The 27,747-nt window shown below is 46.4% G+C and overlaps 1 protein-coding gene across 6 annotated transcripts in view; it reads right to left on the reverse strand.

The window, feature by feature from the left end:
- Positions 1 to 707: 707 nt before the first annotated feature.
- Pcnt (pericentrin) overlaps positions 708 to 27,747 on the reverse strand; it is a 129,141-nt gene continuing 102,101 nt past the window's right edge. For all 6 annotated transcript variants that reach the window (XM_045148731.1, XM_045148730.1, XM_045148729.1 and 3 more), the window contains 13 exons: positions 27,443 to 27,638; positions 26,832 to 27,054; positions 26,485 to 26,635; positions 25,249 to 25,698; positions 19,767 to 20,011; positions 18,337 to 18,439; positions 16,216 to 16,389; positions 11,486 to 11,605; positions 10,044 to 10,276; positions 8,011 to 8,087; positions 6,896 to 7,037; positions 4,664 to 4,791; positions 708 to 1,186 (listed from right to left, as the gene is read on the reverse strand). In XM_045148731.1, the coding sequence (XP_045004666.1) occupies positions 1,146 to 1,186; positions 4,664 to 4,791; positions 6,896 to 7,037; positions 8,011 to 8,087; positions 10,044 to 10,276; positions 11,486 to 11,605; positions 16,216 to 16,389; positions 18,337 to 18,439; positions 19,767 to 20,011; positions 25,249 to 25,698; positions 26,485 to 26,635; positions 26,832 to 27,054; positions 27,443 to 27,638 (2,283 nt within the window). In that variant the 3' untranslated portion in view covers positions 708 to 1,145. The remainder of the gene's footprint in view (positions 1,187 to 4,663; positions 4,792 to 6,895; positions 7,038 to 8,010; positions 8,088 to 10,043; positions 10,277 to 11,485; positions 11,606 to 16,215; positions 16,390 to 18,336; positions 18,440 to 19,766; positions 20,012 to 25,248; positions 25,699 to 26,484; positions 26,636 to 26,831; positions 27,055 to 27,442; positions 27,639 to 27,747) is intronic.

The raw sequence follows: 27,747 nt of genomic DNA on the forward strand, positions 1-27,747 counted from the left end.
ATCTGGGGTGAACAGACATGGTCCCACGTTCCCGGGAGAGGCTGTGCAGAAGAAACCTTAAGCTCTGCGGTATGAACAGAAAGCACTCTGTGAGATATCAGGTCTGCCACTTTGGCCAAGTTCCTAGGGGTTAAGTGTCCATGGAAGATCACAGCAGTGTCCTCTCTAAAGATGGGGCTTCGCTGTGCACTGTCTACAGGCAGGAAAGACACACGCCTCAGCTTACTCCGGGTCGTGACGCAGCTCACCTGGTTTGGACGCGCGGCTGCTCCGGTCCAGCGGCAGAGTCACAGCTCAGGCTTGTCTCCGCATAGCCTTACCTTGCTGGTTTGTCACAGCTCCTCACTTCACTCCTTATACAAAATTCCTTTGAAAACCTGAGCTGACTTATTTTTCAGCCTAGTTCTGACTGATATAATCTAATAACTGTATCAGATTAAGACATCCCTTGGCCAAACTTAGTTGATCATAATGAATTTTTTTTTCACTTTACATTCTGAAAGAGTTTAACAAATACAAACTAACTATATCTACTATTTAAAGAGACTTTGTCATGGTCACCAGGCCCAAACACATGTGAGTGCCTGTGTGACATACTTACACATACACCTCAATGGTACATTTCTGGGTGAAGCACAGGGTCCCAAGCCAGGATCACTGCATAGTGTGAGTATGAGTGAGTTAAATAAGAGCTGTGGACACGTGAAAAAAATTAGACATAAATTTTATTTACTTATTTTTGCCAATGAATATAATACACTGGACGAAGTAAAAACACAGGCAATCCACAATAGCACACACGGTGCTTTCACTTTATTCCTTCCTTCCTGTGTGCTCATTTTTAAATGAAGTTTCCATCTGAACACTTTAAGAAAATAAACGACTGGAAGCCATTCTCTGCTCCCCCATGGAGCAGGCGGTGGTTCCCCCACTAGGCACAGATTGTGACACGGCCTCCCTGGGGGATAAGGAGCACAAGGGCAGAGGTCACAGAAGCACTCCACGTGTGGAGACAGGACGCTCAGGGGCTTCTGGGGCTGGGGTCATGGCTCATAAACAGTATCCAGGCCACACCACAGCTTTCCTTAGGAAAAACCCTTTTCCTCACATAGAATTGTCAAAAGATAAGAGCCACAGGACTTTATTCACGGCTTAATCTTCTGGTGGCAAGATTTCTGAGGAGAATCTAAAATTAAAATGAGACAGAAACTTGTTATAAGACTTTCTGTATATACTGTAAGAGTGATTCCAGAATTTCCAGACATCATTGAGTGAATCTGAATTTTGGTATGAGTGTGCATTATAATTCAAACAGATGTCTAGGTTTAAGAAACTTCATTAGACAACCACATCTCCTGGCCAAAACATCATTGTTATGGTTTATATGTGAAATGTCCCTCACAGGGTCATGTGTTTGAATCCTTAGTCTCTAGCTGATGGCACTATTTTGGGAGGTTGTGGAACCTTTAGTGGAGGAAGTGAGTCATTGGAGGTGAAAGCCTAAGGTTTTAAACTGTGTATTTGATTACGGCATTTCTAGGGCAAACTTGATCAGTCATGATGGATTATTTTTCCCTTCAATGTCACATTGTGAAATTTGTTATTTGTTTTTTTGAGGTAGGGTCTCACTCTACCCACGCTGACCAGGAATTCACTATGTGTTCTCAGGATGGCCTCGAACTCATGACAATCCTCCTACCTCTGCCCCCCAAGTGCTGGAATTAAAGCTGTGAGCCACCACGTCTGGCTTTTATTTTTATTTATTTATTTGTTGGGGGGAGAGCTATGAATGCATGGTCGCCAGGGCCTCTTGCCACTGCAAATTCTAAATGCATGTACCACTTTGTGCATCTGGCTTTAAGTGGGTACTGAGGAACCAAACCCAGGCCAGCAGGATTTTAAAATACCTTTAGGGCTGGAGAGATGATGGCTCAGCAGTTAGGATGCTTGCTTGCCAAGCCTAATGATCAGAGTTCAATTCCCCAGAACCCTCATAAAGCCAGATGCACAAAGTAGCAAATACATTTGAAGTTTCATTGCAGTGGCGTACCCATTCATTCTTATGTCCCTCTCTGCAAATAAAACAACAACAACAAAAAAAACCAACCAACCAACAACAGCAACAACAAAAAGTCTACTAAAAGCAGTGCATGTCTATAATCCAAGTACTCAGGAGGCAGAGGTAGGAGGATCTTCATGAGTTGGAGGCCAGCCTGAGACTACATAGTGGATTCCAGGCTACCTTGGGCTAGAGTGAGACCCTACATTAAAAAAAAAAAAAACAAAAAAAAACAGGGCTGGAGAGATGGCTTAGCGGCTAAGCGCTTGCCTGTGAAGCCTAAGGACCCCGGTTCGAGGCTCGGTTCCCTAGGTCCCACGTTAGCCAGATGCACAAGGGGACGCACGCGTCTGGAGTTCGTTTGCAGAGGCTGGAAGCCCTGGCGCGCCCATTCTCTCTCTCTCCCTCTATCTGTCTTTCTCTCTGTGTCTGTTGCTCTCAAATAAATAAATAAAAAATATTAAAAAAAAAATAACAAAAAAACCACAGCCGGGCGTGGTGGCACATGCCTTAAATTCCAGCATTTGGGAGGCAAAGGTAGGAGGACTGCCATGAGTTTGAGGCCACCCTGAGACTCCACAGTGAATTCCAGGTCAGCCTGGGCTAGAGTGAGACCCTACCTCAAAAAAACAAACAAACAAACAAACAAACAAACAAAAACCCCAATCAAATTAACAAAAAAACAGAGGGCTGGAGAGATGGCTTAGCAGTTAAGGCGTCTGCCTACAAACCCAGAGGATCCCAGTTCGACTCTCTATGACCCATGTAAGCCAGATGCACAAGGGGGCACACGTGTCTGGAGTTCATTTGCAGTGGCTGGAGGCCCTGGCACGCCCATTCTCTCTCTCTCTCTTTCTCTTAAATAAATAAACAAATAAAATATTAAAAAAAAAAAAAAGAAGTAAGTGCCTTTAGGGCTGGAGAGAAGGCTTACAGTTAAGGTACTTGCCTGCAAAGCCAAAGGACCCAGGTTCGAATCCCCAGGACCCACATAAACCTGATGCACAAGGTGGCACATGCTTCTGGAGTTCATTTGCAGTGGCTGAAGGCCCTGGTGTGCCCATTCTGTCTGTCTCTCTCTCAAATAAATTAATGCAAAATCATTTGCAAAGAAGGGTGCTGAGCCCAGCTGGATCTGGTGGCACATGCCTTTAATCCCAGCACTTAGGAGGTGGTAGAGGTAAGGATGAGTGCCATGAGTTAGTTCAAGGCCACCCTGAGACTACATAGTGAATTCCAGGTCAGCCTGAGCTAGAGTGAGACCCTGCCTTGAAAAAAAAAAAAAAAAGTGCCTAAAAAGATACAGCCTTCCTGCTGCTGGAAAATGGCCAACTAGGGAGATGTTTTCCCAGGTTCAACTGCAAAGGCATACAAAAGCCATTACCTATCTATGGTCCACGAGAGCCAGGCTACACTGAACCTGCAGCAGAATTTAGTGTCATCCACCCTGTGCTGCTGCAGCAGGCATGTAGTATGCATGAGTGATGGGTCATGGAGGCTTGCACTGAAGTTTCAGAAAATGGCTAAGGCCAAACAATGTGTAAGAGTTGATTCCCTACATGGATGCACCTGTGACGTGGTGAAAGTGAAGCCTGAGTTGCAAAGGAAATGGTAGGATATTAAGAATGCTCAGAAGCTGAGCCGGGCGTGGTGGCGCACGCCTTTAATCCCAGCACTCGGGAGGCAGAGGTAGGAGGATCGCCTTGAGTTCAAGGCCACCCTGAGACTACAGAGTTAATTCCAGGTCAGCCTGGACCAGAGTGAGACCCTACCTCGAAAAACAAACAAACAAACAAAAAGACTGCCAGAAGCCAAGTGTGGTGTTGCACACCTTTAGTCCCAGCACTCAGGAAGCAGAGATAGGAGGATCACCATGAGTTCGAGGCCACTCTGAGGATATATAGTGAATTCCAGGTCAGCCTGGGCTAGAGTGAGACCTTACCTGGAAAAACAAAATAACAAAAGCAAAAACAAAACAACGACAAAAAGATATTTAGTCACAGTGAAAAGTAACTCATAATAACCTTTATGTTTCCTATCAATGTAAGAGAAAGGACAAAAAGGCCCAAGTAGTAGCAACTGATTCAAACCCATCCATCTCACACTGTCAAGATACTGACACACACATCTGTGAGACAACTTCACTTACACATCTTATTCCTCTAATATAAAACTTAAATAAACCAGGTGTGGTGGTGGTGAATGCTTTTAATCCCAGCAGTTGGGAGGCAGAGGCAAGAGGATTGTTGTGAATTCAAGGCCAGCCTGGGCCTACAGATTGAGTTCCAGGTCAGCCTGGGCTACAGTGAGACTCTACATCAAGGGGAAAAAACAAAACAACAACAAAAAACCACCTTAAATAGTTACTAAGCTGATGCTAGTAGAAACTTTTTTTATAGCTGAGGCGGGCCTGGTACTATGTAGTCCATGCTGGCCTCAAACTGGAGACAACTCTCCTGCCTCAGCCTCCCTTTTTCGAGAATTACAGATGCGTGCCACGCCCCTGTCTTCCTCACAGTCTTTCCTACTTGTATACTTCTAGGGCGCAGTTATAATGCTGATGCACGGTATGCATTGTTTGTAATAGGAGAGAGAGATTTTTACCTGGTGGTGGGCCCCCTAGTCTTTGCTGGATCATTTCTAAATGGTGAATATATTCTGTCAACGAGTGCTCTGGATCTTCAGAAGTATTCAGAGATCTTTCTAATCTTGAATTTGGTAATGAAGGAGATCTTCAAGCAATTCATTATAACAAGGAGAAAAAAGAAACAGAAACTACACATTACATTTGTGGATGGAGCTATGGTCAAGAGTGCAGAAAGAAGGACCTGGGCTCTGCAAACCAGAAATGGGCTATTTCCTTCATGTCTCCCCAGCACCCCATTTTTTTTTTTTAAACACAAAGACAAAGTGTTTTCTTCTTGCCTTGAATCCAGGGCTCACTAATATTAGGTGAGCGCTGTACAAATGAATTACACCCCAGCCCTGTTCAGTCTTTAAAGTAAGTGCTATGCATGGGCTGCAATGTCACTGAGAAACTAAGCTGGAGCCTAGCTCAAAATCTCCCTGCAGGCCAGCTGACAGAAAGCTGGAAAAAGCTACACTGCATGCAGCCCTATGCAAGAGAGAAGTCATCAGTGGTGATAAACAACAGTGGACATTGCAAACCTTAAGTTGGGCCAGCCAGGCCAAATGAGCCAATGGGTGCAATAGTAGCATACCTGTTATGGGGGAAACCAAGTGCTTTCTAATTGGACTGGAGGCCCACACACGGGAGGGAATACATGCCTGGTACCAAAAACATACTCAAGAGCCTATAGCAGGGAGATCATGAGGAGTAACAGCTGCTGCTGTCTGGCTAAATGCATATAATCTGCTCAGCAAACTGCCCTGTCAGCACTTTACTTAACATCCATGCCTATATATTAATGCTACTCTCACTCTTAGTTAGAGAATCTTCTCTTTTCAGATGGCGGTGACTTTGAGATGACTCAGAAGGCACCATGGTGCTGAGAAGAAGTGACAGAGAAGTGCTCAGCTCTGAAACATCTCCATCACACCTTCCACGGCTCAGGGTCCATTGCAGGAGCGGTGGTGGGAAGAATGTAGGAGCCAAAGGAAGGGTAGGACTCCTTACAATGTCATCGACCAGACACAAAATGGCCTGGATGTCTAGGGCCTCTCAATGTCTGGCACTACCTACACAAGACCCTCATAATAGGAGGAAAAGATGCTGACATCAAAATAAAAAAGAGAGCGCTACCGGGCGTGGTGGCGCACGCCTTTAATCCCAGCACTTGGGAGGCAGAGGTAGGAGGATCACTGTGAGTTTGAGGCCACCCTGAGACTCCATAGTGAATTCTGGACCAGAGTGAGATGCTACCTCAAAAAACCAAAAGAGAGCTGGAGAGATGGCTTAGTGGTTAAGGTACTTGCCTGCAAAGCCAAAGGACCCAAGTTCAACTCCCCAGGGCCCACATAAGCCAGATACACAAGGGGGTGCACATGTCTGAAATTTGTTTGCAGTGGCTAGAGGCCCGGGTGCATCCATTCCCTCTCTCAAATAAATAAATTAAAAAAAAAAATATATATATATATATATGAGACTGGTTGAGAGGGGGAAGGGATATGGTAGAGTAGATTTCTGAAGGGGAAAGTGGGGGAGAGGAGAGAATTATGGTTTAATGTCCATAATTACGGAAGTTATCTGTAAGGCAAAGAAAGAGAAAAACAGAAGAGAGACTGTTTAGGAATAAAAAGAAATTCAGTGGAGCATTTGGGAGAGGGGAAATGGAAGGGAATTATGATCATGGTATATTGTCTATATTTATGGAAGTTGTCAATAAAAAGTTTTGAAAAAATGCTATGTCACATCTTGCAGTTAAAATGAGTCAGCACAACTATGTACTATTTCTTCATTCACTGGATTATGCTTTGTTACTTAACTTTTATTAGGTCCAAGCATCTCTCACTCTGCAACCTGGTGCATGGTAAGTTCTACCTACATGTCGGTTCTTCTGTAGGTAACAAAACCCCACCAGTGCTCAGTGCTCATTCTGGCCGTCCTTCCTCTAAGCCAGCCAGACCCCAGGAAACACTGTGGCCTTCTCTTTCCATGAGACAAGCTCCCAGGCTTGTGGAGAATGGCAACAAGCCTCACTAGCACAGGGGAGCCTGGCCCTCTCTGAACAAAAGACTCACAGATTCACTGCTGGGTTCCCTGCCTTGCTCTGAATGAGGACAAAGCCAGGTATTCAAAATATACTCCTCTGGGAAGGCATACAGGCTGCTGGAGATCAGCGAGGTGTGCAGGTGAAAGCAGGCCTTCCCACTGACCTTTCCCTCCTGCTTAGGGAGGCTGCTGCTGCAGGTCGAGGCCTCGGCCCAGGGTTCCTGCTGTGGCCTGAAGACAAGTCCCGGGTGGGGAGAGACTCTCTTGTTTCTGGTGGAGACGGATGCCGCCTTGACACTCGGTGTCCTTTCCCAGAACGATTGAATGACAAATCATTAGGAGAAGAAATGGATGTGTTTTAGTAGAGGATACATGTACCAAAAATTTAACTTTATAATATTTTAAGGACCAGTTGAATTGCATGCCAATTTCTTATCAACTGATGCTTTTACAGGTTTTTTTCTTCTTCTCTTTTTCCTGAGGCAGGGTCTCATTCCAGCCTAGGCTGACCTGAAACTCACTCTATAGTCTCAGGGTTCCCCTGAACTCACAGTAATCCATTTACCTCTGTTTCCTGAGTGCTGGGATTAAAGGCCTGCACCACCACACCCGGCTAGGTTTGGAGTATATGTGTTTAGGTTTTGATCATCTATATTTACTTAGATAATGTTGATTCTAACCGCCAGAAGTATATTGGTAGCCTTCAAGAGAACTGTGGGGAAGAAGGAGGGACAGAATTCTAGAGGTCCCTGGGCAGGTCCTGGAGGGGTATTCCCTGCTGGCCTAAAATGAGGGCTTACCACCAGGACGACACAGTCACTATGGCAGCCAGTGGTGACTTGATGGTCCACAAAGCAGAGTGCGTGTTCCTTGTCCTCTGCTTGGATTAGGAAGAGCTCTCGGGTGCCACCCCAGGTCCCAGCAAAATGTCGCTGGCCCTCTGCTGCTCATAGGGCCAGCTGTACGCTGCCAGTGGGCAGGTGGCTGCAAAGAGCTCCAGAAACCAAGTGTGGCTGGGCTTACAACCTTGGTGCGCACACAGAATGCGCACCCGCATGAAGCAGAAGTCCAGTTAGCTTCGGAGAGCAACAAGGACTGCTTCATTCAGCTCTGTGACCAATCACTGCCCGCACATGCTGCCTGAGGACGCTGTGCTGTGAGGCAGATGCACTGGCTGCACTTCCTAGTTTCCTTATAATGTACCTCACTGAAAATTGACCAGTATGTTCATGAATACGCCATGACAGGCAGGAGGAAAGGCACCGGCGCTCAAGCCCACCTGGGCGGGCAGCTCTGCCTTGTACTAGAGCTCCTCTCCGATCCACTTCTTGCCATTTCTTAACCAAAAAACGTAATCTACAAAGAAAGGAGACAAAATACATTTACAGGAGCAAACAGGAAAGAAGGAAACAGGGAAACCCTGATGTGAGCAAACTACCAGAGCTGCACCCCCCCCCCCCCCCCCCCGACACAGACACCACGGCCATGTGGCCGCCGAGCCTAGGACAAGTGCAGAGCTGCTGTGCCTGCTTGCATTGCTACAGGAACTTCGCCAAGCTACCAAGAAGCCACCTTGAGCTCCTTGTGGATCCACACCTGGCTCTGCCCACTCTACTGCAGTTCAGCAGGGACTCCTCACACTTCAGTTCCATCCTGTCTGAGCTACCAGAAACTTGAACAACATAGCTTCCGCCTGATTTGGACCCTCTGGGTTTCAATCCTGTTACTATTGGTACTTGACTGACTGCGTCTGTCCAGAGAACCGATGGTTCGGGAAAGGGTGATGGTACACACAGGTGCTGGTGCTTGATGCCCCCTCCTAGCACAGCTCTCCAGACAAGCGACATGTCTGCTCTACAAGGTACCCTTCCTAGCCCCTCAGATACACCCCCTCACAGGGACAGGGGCCTGCTGCTGTGGGGCTGTTGCATGAACGGCTGATCTCCGCATTTCAATTCTCCCCATCTAAAATGCTTCCTGGAACAGGCATTCCCTTCTCGATCATGCTGGTCAGTTGGGTAAATGGACAACAGATATCTGTGGTCAGCACTCAGGGATAGAGGACAAAAATGCTGAGGTTGGAGACAGCTGAGAACAGATACTAGAAACTTCTCTTACCCTAGCTTCTGCCACTGACCTCCCTGCCTACTCCCTACAGCAGTCCAGGGAGCAAACACTGCTACCCAGTCCTCAGAGCAGCAAACGTGCTAGTAACTCAGGAGCTGCCCAAAGCTCTAGCGGAATCAACTTTCACCACTACTCCTTCTCAAATGACCAAAATTCCCAACAGTACCAGGAAGTTACTTTATTAATCCAGAAATGTGGCCATTTAATAGCCTGGGAGTGCAAACAAGGTTCCCAAGGAAGAACCGGGCCTGGAGCGGGGAGTGCTTGCACTGACAGACACGTGGTGATAGGTCAGGGTCAAGAGGTTCACAGGGTCAAGGCTATCACTAACTCAGTGGTCCATGTATCCTTAACTTATCCGTGACCCAAATCTGAGTAAAAGGAAACAAATTTGCAAATGAAATGCCCTTTTAAAAAATGACTGGATATGCCTGTTGGCAGGAAGAGTCCTGGCATTAAACCTACTGGGGTAATTTGTTTCTCTGTAATAAGAAACCTCTTAAAATTTTTAGTTCTAGCAACAGCACTTTTGTACATTTTTATTTTGGGGGTGGTACTAGGGACTGAACCTAAAGCTCTGTGCATGCTAGGCAAGTACTCTGAGCTGCATGCTCAGAGATCTTTTTACATCTGTTTGGAGACAAAGTCCAGGATGGCACTGGACTTGAGATCCTCCTGCCCCAGCCTTTTAATTAGCTGGTATTATAGGATTATGCCACCAAGTGACTTTTTTTTTTTTTTTTTTTTAAGAGATAGGGTCTCGAGCTGGAGAAATGGCTTAGCAGTTAAGGCACTTGTCTCCAAAGCCAAAGGATCTAGGTTCGATTCCCCAGGACCCACATAAGCCAGATGCACATGGCAGTATGTGCATCTGGAGTGGCTGGAGACCCCGATGTGCCCATACTTTCTCTATCTCAAAACAAAACAAAACAAAACAAATAAACAAACCCAGAAGAGTAAGGATAGGGACTCACTATGTAGCTCAAGCTGGCCTTAGCCTCTTGAGTGTTGAAGTGACAGTTCTGTGTCACTACGCCCAGTCACAGCGTGACTTAAGACAGTGCTAATGTATTTTCCTTAAGGCTTACAGTGGCCTTATCTGTTAAGAGAAAGCACCGCAGCTTCGAGGAACAGAGCCACCGAAGCAGCAGCCCGCAGTCCACTGGCTTGAGTGGTGCCATTTACCTCAGCACTGCGATGACCACCCTGACGGCGGTGCGGAACTTTGTGAAAGGCCGCGACATGGTAGTTTTCTTATCTGCTTTGGAAGGAAATACCCCCAAATGAGCAATCATGGAGAGTGTTTCCTGTTCGGAATCCTGGAATCCCCCAATGAGCAGCAGAAGATACTTCTTTTGATAAATCAGAGCTTTTCTAAAGCTCTCAGCTCTCAGACAATGCAGGTATAATTTTTCCATCTAAAAGGGGGAAAATATAAGAATCAGAGGAAAGACAGACATCTTTCTGATCACCTCGTATGGCACATTTGTATGGTTGCTTACAAAGACTATCCTAGATTTTCCTTCACAAATTATTACAGAAGTCAATATGCACATCTTCTTAACGATCCACTGGTGCCTTTCAGACAAAACCTAGACACATATCTCTTCTCAACAGTGCTATCAAATGAGTTCCAGTGAACTCATCTGGGTGAACTTTCACCCAAACTTTGTGGAAGCTAGGCGTGAGGGGGAAAGGGCATCATACATTCCTTCGATAACACAAGGGCTAAGAAGGGCATGAAACTGTAGTCACGATCCAAACTCCATTAGCACTTACTCTCAGAACAGATTACTGGAAAGCGTCTCAGCTGCAGACACTGTCTCTTGTCTACAGCCCTTAACTTAAATCACAGCATCATACTTGCAACACAACCATGTCAAGTCTTCCTTCGTTCCCTCTCTCTCTCTTTCTTTTGAGGTAGGGTCTCACTCTAGCCCAGGCTGACCTGGAATTCACTACATACTCTCAGGCTGGCCTTGAACTCACAGAAATCCTCTTACCTCTGTCTCTTGGCCAAATCAGGTTTTTTGTTTTTAATTTTGTTTATTTATTTGAGATTGAGAGAGAGAAGGAGGCAGAAGGAGAAAAAGAGAGAGAATGTGTACACCAGGGCCTCTAGCCACTGCAAACAAACTCCAGGCGCATGTGCCACCTTGTGCATCTGGCTTATGTGGGTCCTAGGGAATAGAACCTGGGTCCTTAGGCTTCGTAGGCAAGCACCTTAACCTCTAAGACAGCCCCATACCAAGTTTTTTTTTTTTTTTTGGTTTTTCGAGGTAGGGTCTCGCTCTGGCTCAGGTTGACCTAGAATTAACTATGTAGTCTCAGAGTGGCCTTGAACTCACTGCGATCCTCCTACCTCTGCCTCCCCAGTGCTGTGATTAAAGGTGTGTGCCATCACGCCTGGCTGTTTTGATTGTGTTCATTCTAATCCTTTTTTCAGAGTGGCCTGACCAGTAGGACAGTGTGTTTTTTCCCTGCAAGGCAACATGATTGGTTTATGTGTCAGCAGATGTACCCAGTACATGAGACCTCTGTTCATGAAAATGTTTTTGCTTGTGATTAACCAGCGGAAGATCTGAAACACAATGCACACTCTGTGCCCTATCCCTATGGGGCCTTACTTTGACGTTGCAGGTGTTTGCTTCTTCATTTGCAGTTGCTGTGGGCCATTCTGGGTCTGAGTGTGCTGGTAAACTCTGAAGAACTGTCCCATCTTGCTTCCATGCCGACTTGCCTGGCCTCTGTAAGAAAGCACAGCATCTCTACCAAGCTGCCCTTAGGCAGGACTACTCTGAGAAAGATGGTGAGAGGACCGGGAGGTACGAAGTGAGGGCCACCACCCAGCCCAGACACCAAAGGTCTGGCTCAAACACCTTGCTTCCATAGCTGGTGCAGGATTTTTACAGGAGGGCAGACAGCCTGCCACACATGTGTAGGGGCTGCTAACATGCCTCGCAAGTGTCTGGATCCAATAGAGGCATTGCTAACCAAGGACCCCAGGTCATGCATGTGTCCCTCGTCACCTCTAACATCTTTTTTTTTTTTTTTTTGGTTTTTCGAGGTAGGGTCTCACTCTAGTCCAGGCTGACCTGGAATTCACTATGTAGTTTCAGAGTGGCCTTGAACTCACAGTGATCCTCCTACCTCTGCCTCCCGATTGCTGGGATTAAAGGCGTGCTCTACCATGCCAGGCTTTTGACATCTTTTCAACGACACTCAAGTCAGATGATGTTACTAGGTTAACATTTCCAGGCTAATTATTACCTTCCATTTACTGAACTACCACTGTACAAGTACATTTTAATAAATTCAAATGTTTGGAATAAAAAACTATAAAGCTTTAAATCTTAATTAAGTATCTTCAAGTCCTTCATTCTAGAAATGTCAAATATATAGTTCTGTTCTGACACCATTAAGTCACATGTGGAAAGCCCAGTGAATGTGACAAGAGCCAAGGGAGAGCAACCGGGGGCCTGGATGGTCACCATGAGGTGAAGGACCCTAGAATTGAAGCCTGGGACCTGCTCCCTCATGTGGCCCGTGGCCTACACCTAACAGCTGAGGACAGGAATCAAAGATAGGCTGATAATACCAAAATACTTCAGGCTCTAGAGGGGAGGGTCAGAAACCAAGCTACCTATGAGCCTGAGGTAGGTCCCAATGAGGTAAAGAGAACAATGGTGTGATCTGTATGAAACAACATAGTTGTTGCTAGAAAAAAAACAAAACAAAACAAAACCCAAAACAACACTCTGGCAAGGCAAGTCGGACATAAAGAACTCCACCATCTCACCCACAGCCCATCTTCCATCAATTTATTAAATGCAGCATGTCCTGATCTTTGTGCTACTACGTGGTTGGAATCCACACTGGCCCAACGAGACCCTCTTAACAAGGAGTCTTAAACACAGTCTGAGTGAGCTCCAGATGAGTGAGAGGGCTCCAGGCTGAGCTCTCATGGGCTCCCAAGTACTTCCTAGCTCCTCACATCCAGGGACACTGCATTTATCCCTTGGCCTTCATTACCACAATGCTTCAGAGCAGACAAAACAAGTCAGATACAACTGGAAGAAAAAACAGAAACATGTAGAACTCTACTGTTGACAGAACAAGCAGAAAAAATTCAGTACTTAAGAATCACCATCAGCCAGCTGGACGGATGAATTGTGCAGAGTACTCCAGTGTCCCAAGCTGCCCACATTCCCTGGACACTCACCAAGAAAGACAGAATGCTTGGCCAGCTTTAAGTGATAAAATTATTTAAAGTATGTTCTCTGACAGTTATGAACTTGAGCCAGAAATCAAAAGTAGAAGGGTATATGTTTGGAAATTTAAGAATACTCTATGAAAAACAAAATATGGTAAAAAAGAAAGTCCTAGGAGAAACCAAAAGATATTTTCTACTCAATTAAAATGAAAATACAACAAACTAGAGCTATGGCTGTATCCATATCATCTGTGTCAGAGGGAAATATTTAACATTTAATGCTTATAACATGGGAAAGGAAAGGTCTCCAAATTTTAAGTTTCTAGCTTACAAAAAAGATAAAAGAAGGCTGCCTATGGGCTGGAGAGATGGCTTAGCTGTTAAGGAATTTGCCTGCAAAGCCAAAAGGACCTAGGTTCAACTCCCCAGGACTCATGTAAGCCAGATGCACAAGAGGGCACATGCGTCTAGAGTTCATTTGTAGTGGCTGGAGGCCCTGAGCACCCATTCTCTATCTGCCTCTTTCTCTCTCTCTCAAATAAATAGATAAAATTTACATATATATATATATATATGTATATATATATACATATATATATATATATATGTAGTCTGCCTAACGACTAGGGTTTGATTCTCCAGAGCCCATGTAAAGCCAGATGTAGTAGCACATACATTTAGAGTTCATTTGCAGCAGCTGGAGGCCCTGGCGGCCCATGCTCACTCTTCTCTGCTTACAAATAAATAACAATATTTAAATAAATTAAAAAAAAAAAGAAGGCTGGAGAGATGGCTCAGCAGTTAAGGTGCTTGCATGCAAAGCCTAACAACCCAAGTTCAATTTCCCAATGCCCATGTAAACTGGATGCACATAATGGTGCATGCTTCTGGAGTTCTTTTGCAGTGGCTAAGAGGCGGCAGGCACACCCATCTATTCCCTCTTTCTGTGCTTTCAAATTTCAGAAAGAGCCAGGTATGATGTTTTAATCCCAGCACTTGGCAGGGGGAGGTGAAGTAGGAGGATAGATACCACAAAAAATCCAAACAAACAAACAAACTAACTAACTAACAAAAACAAGTGGCAATCAGATTTAATTACATAATGAATTCCAGGTTAGCCTGGACTAAAGTGAGACCCTACCTCAGAAAAACCAGAATTAATCAATCAATCAAAACCTGGTAGACTATTCAGATAGACTAAAAAAATTTTTATCTAGGCTTGGTAGCATACCCCTCTAATCCAAGCACTCAGGAGGAAGAGGTAGGAGGATCATTGTGAGTTCAAGGCCACCCTGAGACTACATAGTGAATTCCAGATGCCTGCAAAGCCAAAGGACACAGATTCAATTTCCAGGGACCTATATAAGCCAGAGGCACGAGGTGGTGCATGCACATGGAGTTTGTTTGCAGAGGCTGAAGACTTTGGCACACTGTTCTCTGTCTGCCTTTCTCTCTCTCAAATAAACAAAACAAAGTTTTTTTTTAAAAAACCAACCAACCAAACAAACAAACAAAAAATACCAAAATAAGTTAATAAATACATGAAAAATTTAAAAGGCTATAAATTAGAAACTGTGATATACTAAGATCTATATACATGTACATAACTCTCTGCTGCTTCCTGACAGAAAACTACTAAGATCCATATAGAACAGGGTGCTAGGAGAATCTTTTGTCCTTGTATTTGGTCTGGAACCCAGTTGCTGACACAGAGCTCCTAAGTCCTCTGTTGTTTCCTGAGTGACAGGAACATCTTTTGTTTTAGTAGGTGACTCTAGGGCTTCTGGACAGCTTGTGCTGGTTGGGTGCCAAGAAATCCAGCATGTGATGAGAGGCTGTAACTTTTAGCCCTGCCTCTGGCCTGATAACCAGTGGACACTGGTGTTTCCATTCATCGAGCTCCCAGAAGGCACTTCCTAGGGTATTTCCATGGAGCTGAACATGTGGAGTTGCTGCAGGCTGTGCCCAGAGGGCACCAGAGAACAACCCTTTCCTGTGTCTCGCCCAGGGCATCTGTCCCACCTGGCTCTTCATCTATGTCCTTGTGCTTGCTATCTGTTGCAATAAGCCAAAGTTCACCAGTGTTTCCTAAGCTCCACAAGGCAGCCTAGTAACACAATAAAAGCCAGGGTAGGAGTGGGAATCATTCCTAGTCTTTCAGAAGCACAAGTTTCAACCAGGTGCTGCAAATGGTGTCTGAAGTGAGGACAAATACCCTGGGGGCTGACTCTCACCCTGTGGTGATAGGAGGTGGTGTCATAACCAAGTTAAGCCTCTAGTTAGTGTCCACTGGAGAAATGCTTGCTGATGGGAAAAATCTCCATACATTTTGACAAACTAAGAGATGGAATATTATGTGTTGAGTAGTGTGTGTAAAAATAGAAAAAGCAAAGCCAGGCATGGTGGTGCACACCTTTAATCCCAGCACTCAGGAGGCAGAGGTAGGAGGATTGCCATGAGTTTGAGGCCACCCTGAGACTTCATACTGAGTTACAGGTCAGCCTTGGCTGGAGTGAGACCCTACCTCAAAAAACCAAAAAAAAGCAGTCTTTTTTTTTTTTTAAAGGTGGCCTTGAATTCACAGGGATCCTCCTACTTCTACCTCCCGAGTACTGGGATTAAAGATGTGCACTACCACGCACGCCCGGCTAGGTATGTTGTGTGTGTGTGTGGTTTTTGTGTTTAATTAAAATTTTATTTAACTTAGAGAATAAAAGAAGGGACATGAGCACTGATCTGCAGACTTAAATAACATGGAGGGAACACAAATAAAAACCTCACACACAAAACCCCACAACAAAGATGAAATGAATAAGCTCTTGAAAGACACAAAATACTAAAATCCAAGAGGAAAAAATAGCTGAGTTGGGTCCTTTTGAGATTCTGTCTCACAACAACAACAAAAACAAGCTGGGTGTGGTGGCGTGTGTCTGTGGGAGACTGAGGCAGGAGGATCTACTAAGCCTAGCTTGGAAAGCACTGTAACACTCTGGAAAACTGAGCCGGACTGTGCCCTGGGAGGATGGAGCCCAGTCAAGCAAGGGCTCTGGTTCCCAGCCGTGGGCTTGGGATAAAGAGCAGTTTCCTGCCGAGTAAGTGGCAGAGCAGGCGGAGTGCTGGGGGCGAGCAGGCAGAAGTACGCACACTGAGCGCGCAGCCCCGCTGTGCGTGGCGCTTCAGGCTCTTCTCAAGCCGGGACACGGTCCTGGACAGGTCCGCCTTCTCTCGGGCTGCTGTGCTGACAGCTCTTGTGAGAGAGTCATTGTCTTTCATCAGCTCATCCACAAGATGGACCTGCAGTTCTGCTGCAATTTTTTTCTTGAAAAGGAGAAAACAAACAAGTTATTAAAAACTCTTCAGCCCACCGTGGAGGGTGGGCAGTGAAGGGCTCAGACACAGAGCAGAGGGACGGGAGGCACCGTTCCTCCCTGTGGCTCAGCAAGCGGGCTCGCAGGATGAATGGGCGACAGCAAGTGGAACAGCTTCCCTGCTACCTGATACTCCACTGTGACTGTATCAGTATCACAGAACACTGGTCACCAACAGTATCAGCGGCCAGGGCCAGTGAACACCTCCAAGTAGAACAGCTTCCCTGCTACCTGACACCCCACTGTGACTGCATCAGTATCACAGAACACTGGTCACCAACAATATCAGCGGCCAGGACCAGTGAACACCTCCAAGTAGAACAGCTTCCCTGCTACCTGACACCGCACTGTGACTGCATCAGTATCACAGAACACTGGTCACCAACAATATCAGCAGCCAGGACCAGTGAACACCTCCAAGTGGTACAGCTTCCCTGCTACCTGACACCCCACTGTGACTGATCAGTATCACAGAACACTGGTCACCAACAATATCAGCGGCCAGGGCCAGTGAACACCTCCAAGTGGTACAGCTTCCCTGCTACCTGACACCCCACTGTGACTGATCAGTATCACAGAACACTGGTCACCAACAATATCAGCAGCCAGGGCCAGTGAACACCTCCAAAGGCTGCTTTACAGGAAGTTTGGGACTTTCTAACAAGACCTGGACGCACCTCCAGCTGCGCCCTGAGCAGAAGCAGCGAGGAGGCTGCTGTGACCAGGTGCTCACTTCTTAAGCATTTCTTCTCACCAAACAGACCCCCAGGCCCCAGGGGCAACTTGGGCTATACACAGTGAACACCAAATATAGAGAGCCACTGGCATGTGGGCAGCACAGGTGAACCCTTACGATGGCTAACTATGGGACTTCCGGCGAAGATGGCGACTGCCTAGCTGCCCTGCAAAATACCTGGGAAAAAAAGATAGATGCAGAGCCTATGGAGAGAGCCACCCCATCATACCTCAAAAAGGCCCTGACTGAAACTAAGGAGAACTGGCAAAACAAGCAAAGGTGCTGTTTTCCTGATGAACCAGATACCAGCACAAGGGGGAAGGAGACCAACACAGAGAAAAATCAACTCCTACCAAATCAGAGAGCCAGAGCCCCAGAGGCCCCCAACACCTCATCACTGAAGCAGACCAAAAATAAACCCAACATGGCTCAGGGAAGTTTTGCGGAAGAGGGGGTGGAAAGTATGTCAGAGCCACATGTTGGGTCATGATATGCAGAGACATTTATCATACCAATAACTGTGGGCTAACTCCACAATGCACGGACCATATACCTCAACAAGGAGGGGCCAATGGGGAGGGGGTAGGTTGCGGATGAGCCTAATAATGGTACCAAACTGCCTATATTTGCTGAATAGAAAACTAAAAAAAAAAAAAGATGGCTAACTATGTTCTAGCATGTGGAGGGGACATGATACCTGATAGATCACATAGGCAGACAAAGCTCACTGAGAGCACAACCAGACAGCATGAGAGGAAAAGCTATTGATCGATAAAGAAACTACAAAGGGGCTGGAGAGATGGCTTAGCGGTTAAGAGCTTGCCTGTGAAGCCTAAGGACCCCGGTTCGCGGCTCGGTTCCCCAGGTCCCACGTTAGCCAGATGCACAAGGGGGCGCACGCGTCTGGAGTTCATTTGCAGAGGCTGGAAGCCCTGGCGCGCCCATTCTCTCTCTCTCCCTCTATCTGTCTTTCTCTCTGTGCCTGTCGCTCTCAAATAAATAAATAAATAAATAATGAACAAAAAAAAATATTTTAAAGAAACTACAAAGCTGCACAATGGCTTCCCGACTCTCAGGAGGCAGCATGGCCTGTCCTGGGGGCCCGGCCTGAGCCCGTCTACCCAAGAAGAGCTGGTGCTCGCGTGGGGAGTCCCACCGTACCTGGGAGGAGGTTGGTTTGCTCAGCTCGGACTTCAGATCTTCTAGCGTGCGCATTAGGGATGAAACTGCCTTCTCATTGGATGATGTCCAATCATTAATTGTCCTACAGAAACAAGCAGGTGCTTAAGTTCACATATATTTCCAATGAACAGCACCTCAAGCTACTCTAGAACTGTGCTACAGGAACAAAGAAAATGCATTTGTGCAGCCTCCCTATCAGCCCAGAACTTCTACAAGGATGACCTGGTATTCTAGTGAGTCACTCCATCCAACATCTCTATCCATAAAAATGAGCCTAGGAAGCTCTTTTCTGACCAAAACAATGTGGTGGAGAGCTGGCTTCCTGGGCTGGTAGTTGGACACTTCTGTGTCCTTCAAAATCTCCAAGCATTCATCTGAGCTGGCTGTGGCACACAGATGCTCTCTTTCCCACCCTCTGCCATACTGCTTCACACCAGAGATTTGAACTATTAAAAGTGCTGACCTAGCCAGACATGGTGGTGCATGCCTTTTAATCCCAGCACTTGGAAGGCACAGGTAGGAGGATCACCATGAACTCAAGGCTACCCTGAGACTGCTGACTTCCATAATGTAAAAAATTCTGTTCCCCTCCACCACCGGTGAGTTAGGGTCTCACTCTAGCCCAGGCTGACCTAGAATTCACTCTGTAGTCTCAGGGTGGCCTCGAACTCACAATGATCCCCCTACTTCTGCCCCCCAAGTGCTGGGATTAAAGGCGTGTGCCACCATGCTTGGTGAAAAATTCAGTTTTGGAGTATCCTTCCAATTAGTCAAAACTCATGGGAAGGGGAGTGAAGTAGGAGTCCATTAAGACATGGTCCTGAGGGCTGGACAGATGGTTCAGCAATTAAGGCATTGGCCTGCAAAGCCTAACAATCTGGGGTTGACTCTCCACTACCCACATAAAACCAGATACACAATGGCTCATGTATCTAGAGTTTTTTTTTTTTTTTTTTTTCCCAGTGGATGGAGGGCCTGGTGTGCTGTCTCTCTTCTTTCTTTCTCTACTTATAAATAAATAAATATATATATGACATGGTACTGCCAGGTATGGTGGCATACATCTTTAATCCCAGCATTTGGGAGGCAGAGGTAGGAGGACTTTCATGAGTTCAATGCCACCCTAAGACTACATAGTGAATTTCAGGTCGCCCCACCCCTGGAGGGGGAAAAAAAAAACAACCAAGGTTCTGAGATCAAAGATGCCCAAATACTTCAGATTTCTTGTTTGTTTTGAAATAGTCTCACTTGGCCTAGAACTTGTGGGGATCTTCCTGTATCTACTTTCTGGGCACTGTGATTGACAGGTGTGCATCCCATACTTGGTTAAACTTTAACTTCTTACTGTAAACAGGCATGGGATCGGATGGGGGTAGGGAACTGGGTGCCGCGAAGCGTCACCCCCACACCTGTCCACGGTGCGGCTGGTGAAGGTGGTCAGAAGCCCAGCCACACACAGTAGCTGCTGCCGTATCTTCTCCAGCTCCTGCTGCTGTTTCCGGATTCGGTCCAACTCCAGGGATTCCGGGTGAGGGGGGCCCTGGCCAGAGCTGTCCCTCCAGGGCACTTCCTCTTTCCACTGAAGCTCGCTCACCATACGCTGAAGTTGCTCCATCTTATGCCCATCACGCTGGCGCTGTAATTCTAGTTCTCGCTGTCACGATGGCAAGAACAGACAAGACTGTCAGTTTTCTCAAACAAGTCTGGCCGAAGGCCACAAAGTAGCAGTGAAGAGGGAGATCCTCGCAGATACTACACACTCGGGTCCTCACGGGAACTCTGCCAACTAATCCCCCCCACCCGCAGGCACCCTCGGTGGCGCCTCTCAGAGCCAGGACACGGCGACCAGGCTATGTCGCATGCAAGGCCAGCCCTCAGGGTAGGCAGGAGAGGAGCCTGTGAGCTGATACACACTGGTGCAATGCATCCACAGTCAGCACAGAGAGGCAAAGCAGGCATGAGGCAGACAATGTATGTGCACATGCACATACTTGGGAGCCCTTGAGGAGCCTGTGTGGCCATGTGGCCTCTCAGCCTAATCTCGCTGACCAACAATCTCTCCTTGACAACAAAACAGAGGTGTATTATTTTGCTCAGGGCCACAGTACCATGGAGGTGCCAGCCCCTCCCCCGACTGGGAGGCGGCCCCAATCACCTGGTAGGTGAGCAGGAGCAGACATGCCACAGGAAGGCCAAGGAGGCCTCAGAAAAGCCACTGCAGATTCCCAGAGGCGCCAAAGGAGCATCCATATGAAGAATAAGGGGGAAGTACGAGAGCCTGAGTCGCAGACAGACACACAAGACAGTGGGCGTGGATGTACCAGCAGGCTTCTGGAAACTGCTCCTGCTCCACACCTGGCACAGCTTACAGAAGACCACCATCCTGACATCACCTCAGCATTTTAGCTCCAGTAGCAACTAGAAACCTTTCCACCCATTTTCCAGGTGAGAAAAGCAGAGAATACTGTTCAGAAAAAACGACCCTGTCCCTGCAATGCCCATTGTGGGGATCTAGCAGCCAGGCTGAAGAATGGGCCCGTCACACAGACACCTCCAACAGGAAGCACACAGCAAGATGCACTATCAAGCACACTTACTAAGATAATAACCAGAAAACACCCTCTTTATTTACTGTTAAGCAATCATGACATCTTTCACTTCTATAAAAAATCAAAATGAGGAGCTGGAGAGATGGCTTAGCAGTTAAGGCATTTGCCTGCAAAGCCAAAAGATTCCGGTTCAATTCTCTAGGACCCACGTAAGCCAGATGCACAAGGGGGCGCATCCGTCTGGAATTCGTTTGCAGAGGCTGGAGGCCCTGACACGCCCATTCTCTTTCCCTCTCTCTCTGCCTCTTTCTCAAGTAAGTAAATAAATAAATAAAATTTATTAAAAAAATTAAAATGAGCCAGCACTTGGGAGGCAGAGGTAGGAGGATCACTGAGAGTTTGAGGCAACCCTGAGTGAATTCCAGGTCAGCCTGAGCTAGAGATCCTATCTTGGAAAACCAAAAATCAAAATGAAGCCAGGTGTGGTAGCACATGCCTTTAATCCCAGCACTTAGGAGGCAGAGGTAGGAGGATCACTGTGAGTTCCAGGCCACCCTGAGACTACATAGTGAATTCCAGGTCAGCCTGGGCTAGAGTGAAACCCTACCTCAAAATACAAAACAATAAAAAAAAAAAAAAAATCAAAACAAAACCGTTTGGCTCAAGGGAAGCTCAAGAGTAGAAAGGTCCTTTGAGAACACATTAGCCAGAGCACTCAGCTTGGGAACAGGCGCGTGGCACAACTAGCATCATATACAGCACTGAAAAGCTGGATCCCCCCAAGATTGGGAGCAAGACAGAGATGCTTGTGCGAAGTACTACTTCTGCCCAACACAGGGTTGTCAGCTCCAGCTGGGGCAATCAGAAAAAGGGAATAAAAGACATCAGATGGGGCACACCCATGCTCACGGATTAGAAAACGTGTTTTTTCTGTCGCTGTTGTACATGTACGGATGTGCAAGACGTGTGCGTATGCACGTGGAGGCCAGGGGCTGACACTGGGAATCTTCCTTGATGGTTCGTCACCTTATTTACTTAGACAAGGTCTCACTTGAACCCAAAGCTTGCAAATTCAGCTAGTGTAGCTAGCCAGCTTGCCCAAAGGAGTCACCCGTCCTGGGTGTTGGGATTGGAAGTGGCTGTCATGTGCATCCAGCATTTGCATGGTGGCGCACGCCTTTAGTCCCAGCACTAGGGAGGCAGAAGTAGAAAGATCGTTGTGAGTTCGAGGCCACCCTGAAACTACAGGGTGATTTCCAGGTCAGCCAGAGCTAGAGTGAGACCCTACCTCAGGGGGAACACACACACACACACACACACACACACACACACAGAGAGAGAGAAAGGACAGGGGATAGAAGGAAGGAGGAAGAGGGATGAGAATCAACAATAATCAATTTTGTTTACAAATTTCACAAGGAAACCTAATCTACAATTAATATTGTGAAAATGGCTATAATATTAAAAATGATCCACAGATTCAACACAATCTTCCATCAAAACCCCAATGACAATCTCCACACAACTAGAAAAAAAAACAAACCAAATTCATATGGAAACATAAAAGACCCTCAATAGCCAAGGTAATACTCAGCAGAAAAAAAATAACACTGGAAGCTTCAGAATGTCCAACCTCAAATCATATCAGAGAACCACTGTAACAAAGACATCATGGTGTTGGTACAAAACCTGTAAAACAGAACTGAAGACCCAGAAATCAACTACACAGATACAGCCACTCAATCTTTGACAGAAGTGTCAGAAACATATACTGGAGAAAAGACACTTTCTTTAACAAATGCTACTGGGGAAATTAGATTTGCACATGTAGAAGATGAAATTTGCTGGGTGTGGTGGCACACGCCTTTAATCCCAGCACTTGGGAGGGAGAGGTAGGAAGACTGCTGTGAGTTCAAGGCCACCCTGAAACTACATAGTGAATTCCAGGTCAGCCTGAGCTAGGTGTGAGACCCTATCTCGGAAAAAAAAAAAAAAAAATCAATTCAAAATAGATCAAAAACCTTAAGAAACACATGAAACTGAAACTGCTGGAGAACAGGTGAAACACTTCATGATTCGGGTCTGGGCAAAAACTTTCTGAATAATATTCCATGAACACAGGAAATAATCCAAGAACTGACAAATGGTCAAATATGATATTAAACAGCTTCTGCTTGCACAGGAAACAGTCCAGAGTCGTAAAAGAAAATCTTTGCCAATTACACATTGGCTAGGGAATCAGAATCTAGATTATATAAAGAAGTACAAAAATTAAACATCCCCAAACCAAACCATTCAATCAATAAAAAGACTTATGAACTGAATACAATTCTCAAAGGAAGAAACAAAAATGTGGCCAATAGATAGTTGAAAAAGTGGTCAACATCTTTAGTCATTGGGGAAATGCAAAATAAAGCTCTTTTGAGGGCTGGAGAGATGGCTTAGTGGTTAAGGCACTTGCCTGTGAAGCCTAAGGACACAGGTTTAATTTCCCAGTACCCACATTAGCTAGATGGCACAAGGTGGTCCATGCATCTGAAGTTCATTTGCAGTGGCTGGAAGCCCTGGTGCATGTATTCTCTCTCACACACACAAATAAGTAAGCAAGTAAGTAAATAAATAAATAAAAACTGCTTTGAGAGTTCATCTTACCCCAGTCAGAATGGCTATCATAATAAAGATGACAACAAAAATCTGGTAAAGAGAAACGCTATTCCCTCCTGATGGGAATGTAAACTTGTATATCCACTACAGAAATCAATACAGACGCTTCTAAAAAATTAAAACTAGGACTACAGCACTTTGGATATATACACTCAAATGACTTTAAGTCAGTCACAGAAATAGTTGCACATCATCTTACTGTTGATTCACAACAGCCAGGGACAGGAACCGGCAGTAGATGTCCATTAATACATGAATCAATAATCAAAGTGTTGTACATTTACATGATGGACTTATGTAGCTGTAAAGAAAACTAAGTTATGATATTTGCAAGAAAATGGAAATCTTTACTAAGTGATATAAGCAAGGCCCTTAAAGACAAATACTACATGTTTTCTTTTATATGTGAAATCTAGATTTAAAGCTACACACACACACACACACACACACAGGGGTATATATAAATGAAGGTATTTCTACATAGAAACATGAAGCTAGAAAAGGGGCCATATGAAAGGGGGAAGAAGGCAATGAAATACATGTGACGTGAATGCAAGCAGAGAGGTACTACCTGAGGGAAAGAAAGGAACAAGGCAGAGAAGGGAGAAGGGATGGGAGAAGGGAACAAACGAGAAGGAAGTATAGGGCATATATGTATGGCCATGCCACAGTGGAGCCATTGCCTTTGATGCTACCTTAAGATAATATTTAGCTGGATGTGGTGGTGCACACCTTTAACCCTAGCACTTGGGAGGCAGAGGTAGGAAGACTGCCATGGATTCAAGGCCATATTGAGAGCACATAGTGAATTCTAGGTCAGCTTGGACTAGAGGGAGACCCTACCTCAAACAACAACAACAAAAACACCATGAAACAAACAAAATCCCATCTTTAAGTTCAAATTCACACAGAACAGCAGGAAGTCCAAATTACCAAACAATCTTGATAAAGAATAATGAAGGAATCACATTTCCCTGTCATTCTTCTTTCTGAGGTATGTGCGTGTGCATGTGGAGGGCAGAGGCCAATCAATGCTGGTGCGTGTCCTCCTCAGTCAACTGCCACTTTACTTACTGAGACAGCATTTTTTTTTTCCCACTGAGCCCAGAGCTCACAGCTTCAACTAGACCAGCTAGTCAACTTGTCCCAGGCATCAGCTTGTCTCCACCTCCCAAGTGCAGGGATGAAGTGCACGGCCCTACACATTTTACATGGGGGCTAAGGGTCCCAACTCAGGTCTCCATGCTTGTGTGGTAAGTAGTTTACTGACAGCCACCTTCCCAGATCCAAGAGCCACATTTCTATCTGAGAACCTGGTACAAAGCTAGACTGAGTCACACAGCAGTACTGACGCAAGAGGAGGAAGGAGGCCAGGAAGAGGCCCAGGCGAGCTGTCCAGCCTCTAGTCACCGCCGACTCTGAAGACACAGCAGACAGCTCTCAGCAGCTTCTCCTCGCCTCTCTGCCACTTCTCCAACTTCTGCCTGCTCGGCTTGGCCTCCTCTCCACTCTCCTCACTGCCTTGTTCTCTTCATGCTCTTTCTCTCTTGCAGATAGATACCTGCTCTACTTCTGTCTGCAACCAAGCTGGTTTCTCCCTCTCTCTCTTCAGACAGCATACCAGCTCTTGTTGGTGGCTCTGCAGGGAGTCCACAGCTGACCTCAGAGTGGCACTTACCTCCTTCTCTCTCCTGAGCTCTGCAAAACGTTTCTGAGCCTGGGCTTCCAGCTGCTGCTGTGCGTGAGCAGCCTGCTGCTGCACCTTCTCGACCATGGCCTGCAGTTCCAGCGCACGGGCCTTCTCTGCTTTCAGCTTCCGCAGTAAGGCGTGTTGGACCTGTGTCTCTTGGCGGGCGCAGGCTTCCTGTGCACTGCGGCTCAGCTGCTCAGTCAGGAGCCGCTCATGTCGCAAGGCCTCTGACAGTTCCAGGGAATGGCTCTTCTCGGCCTCTAGGCTCTTCTTCAGGTCAGAGAGTTGGTTCTGCTCCTGGGCCAGCAAGGCCTCGCAGCGTGAGGACTCAATCTGCAGCTCCTTCTGCAGGTTGTCCTTCGCCGCACGCTCATGTTTTAATGCAACACATAATTGATTGTTTTGAGCACGTTGCTTCTCCAAAGATATCTTTAATTCCTTCAATAGTTTAAAAAAATAGTGTACATTAAATCAACAAGAAATGATCCATGATCTAGGACTAGAGATATGGCTTAGCAGTTAAGGTGCTTGCTGGCAAAACCAAAGGACAGCCAAAGACCTAGGTTTGATTCCCCAGGACCCACATAAAGCTGGATGCACAAGGTGGCACATACATCCAGAGTTCATTTACAGTGGCTGAAGACTCTGGCACACCCATTCTCTCTCTCTCTCTCAAATAAATAAGTGCTTAAAAAATCAATTAAAAAAGAAATGGTCTAAATAGTTTTCCTACTCAAACTTCAGTTTATGTACTTAAATCCAGGAATCACAATTTCTGCATGGATAAAGTGCTGTGTGGAAGTGGCACTAAGTAAGCACATGCTTATGTCTCAGCAAAGAAAAACACAAACACCAGTATATTCAAAGACACACGTATGTATTGGTGAAATCCACACTGACACCAGGCTGGGAACTACGGGATCCCTGTCAGACAGGCGTGCACACAGAAGCCAAGCGCTTGCCACGCATACACATTAGAGGCTGCATATCACCCAGACAGCCAGAAACAAATGCTCAGGGAGATCTGGGCCATTGTTGGCCATCAAAGCTACCCAACATGTAGTGGCTTGGTCATTGCCTGGTACTCTTTTACCTAAAAATGCAGCCCCACTACACTGTCTTAAACCCTTGCCAACTGCGTTGTCACAAACAAGAGTAAGAAAGGCCAGCAGGAAAGGGATGCTGCTGACGCCAGCGCTGCCTGCACAGCCCAGCCCCAGTCACCTCCAGGGCTCTGGAGCTTTGACCCTCCTTCTGCAGGTGCCGCAACTGTTCTTCCTCCTGCTGGGCCTGAAGGGCTCGCTCCTTGCCACGTTCACACTCCAGCTCTTTAAGTGCAACCTTCAGTTCACTCTCCTTCCCATCCAGCATGGCTCTATAAGGAAAACAACAGGCAGCACCACTCTGTGTCAGGAAACATTCTGGAAGGGATGAAAGGGAGCCCCCTCACCTTGTGACTCTACCCTTCATTCCCACACATAAGTCCAAAGGCTCTTGACAGTCAAGGCAGACCCTGTTCCACTGTGTGACTTCCACCAAAAGTCACATAACAGGGTCATTCATGACCCTACCTTAGCTGGAGGACTTCCTGCTGCGCCTCCTTGAGAGACTCCAACAGCTTCGCATTTTCCTGCTTAGATTCATGTAGCTCTGACTTCAAATCATGCACTGTACTCTGTTCCACCACCAGGTGCTTCTGGACCTCACTGGCTTTCTCTTGTTCTTTACTCAGAGTTTTCTGTAAGTTGCTTGCGATACACTTTTCCTGTTCAACTTTATATGCCAATAGTTCAACTGAAAAAGGATAAAATAAAAGAGTTATTAAGAGGCCAAAAGTGTGCTATACAAATCATGTAAAGTCACAAATCATGATTTGGTGGAAGTGGGTTTTTTTTCCCTTCATTTATTGACTTATTTATTTTTGAGGTAGGGTTTCTCTTTAGCCCAGGATGACCTGTAATTCACTATGTAGTCTCAGGGTGGCCTCGAACTCACAGAGATCCTCCTTCCTCTGCCTCCCAAGTGATGGGATTAAAGGTGCATGTGTGTGCCACCACACCCAGCTTCCAATGGGAACACTTTTAAGAGTCCCATATATTTGAACCCACCATCCAGGCCCCTGGGCTCAGGGTCTTGCATCTGAGGACTGGTAGCCGCCCTTGCCCAGTGCACCAGCATTTACCCTGCCTGCGCAGCTGGTGCTCCCGCTGGCTCCCACGGGACTCTGCGCTTGTCAGCGCTGTGCACAGCTGGTGCAGCTTCTCCTGGCTCTGCAGATGGGTCATGCGCAGCTGGGCACGTAGGGCCTGGATCTCAGACAGCAGGCTGCTCCTGTCTGGCAGGCCCAGGTCCTCCTGGACCTTCTCCTGCAGGTCTCCCTAGTGGGTGGATGAAAGCGGACACAGTGTGGAGTGCTGAGTAACAAGCAGCCAGATTGGGAAGTGGAAACAGGTACCCCAACCTGCGTGGCCCGCCACTTCGAACCCC

The sequence above is a fragment of the Jaculus jaculus genome, chromosome 5 (genome assembly GCF_020740685.1).
Source record: "Jaculus jaculus isolate mJacJac1 chromosome 5, mJacJac1.mat.Y.cur, whole genome shotgun sequence".
Lineage (NCBI taxonomy): Eukaryota > Metazoa > Chordata > Mammalia > Rodentia > Dipodidae > Jaculus > Jaculus jaculus.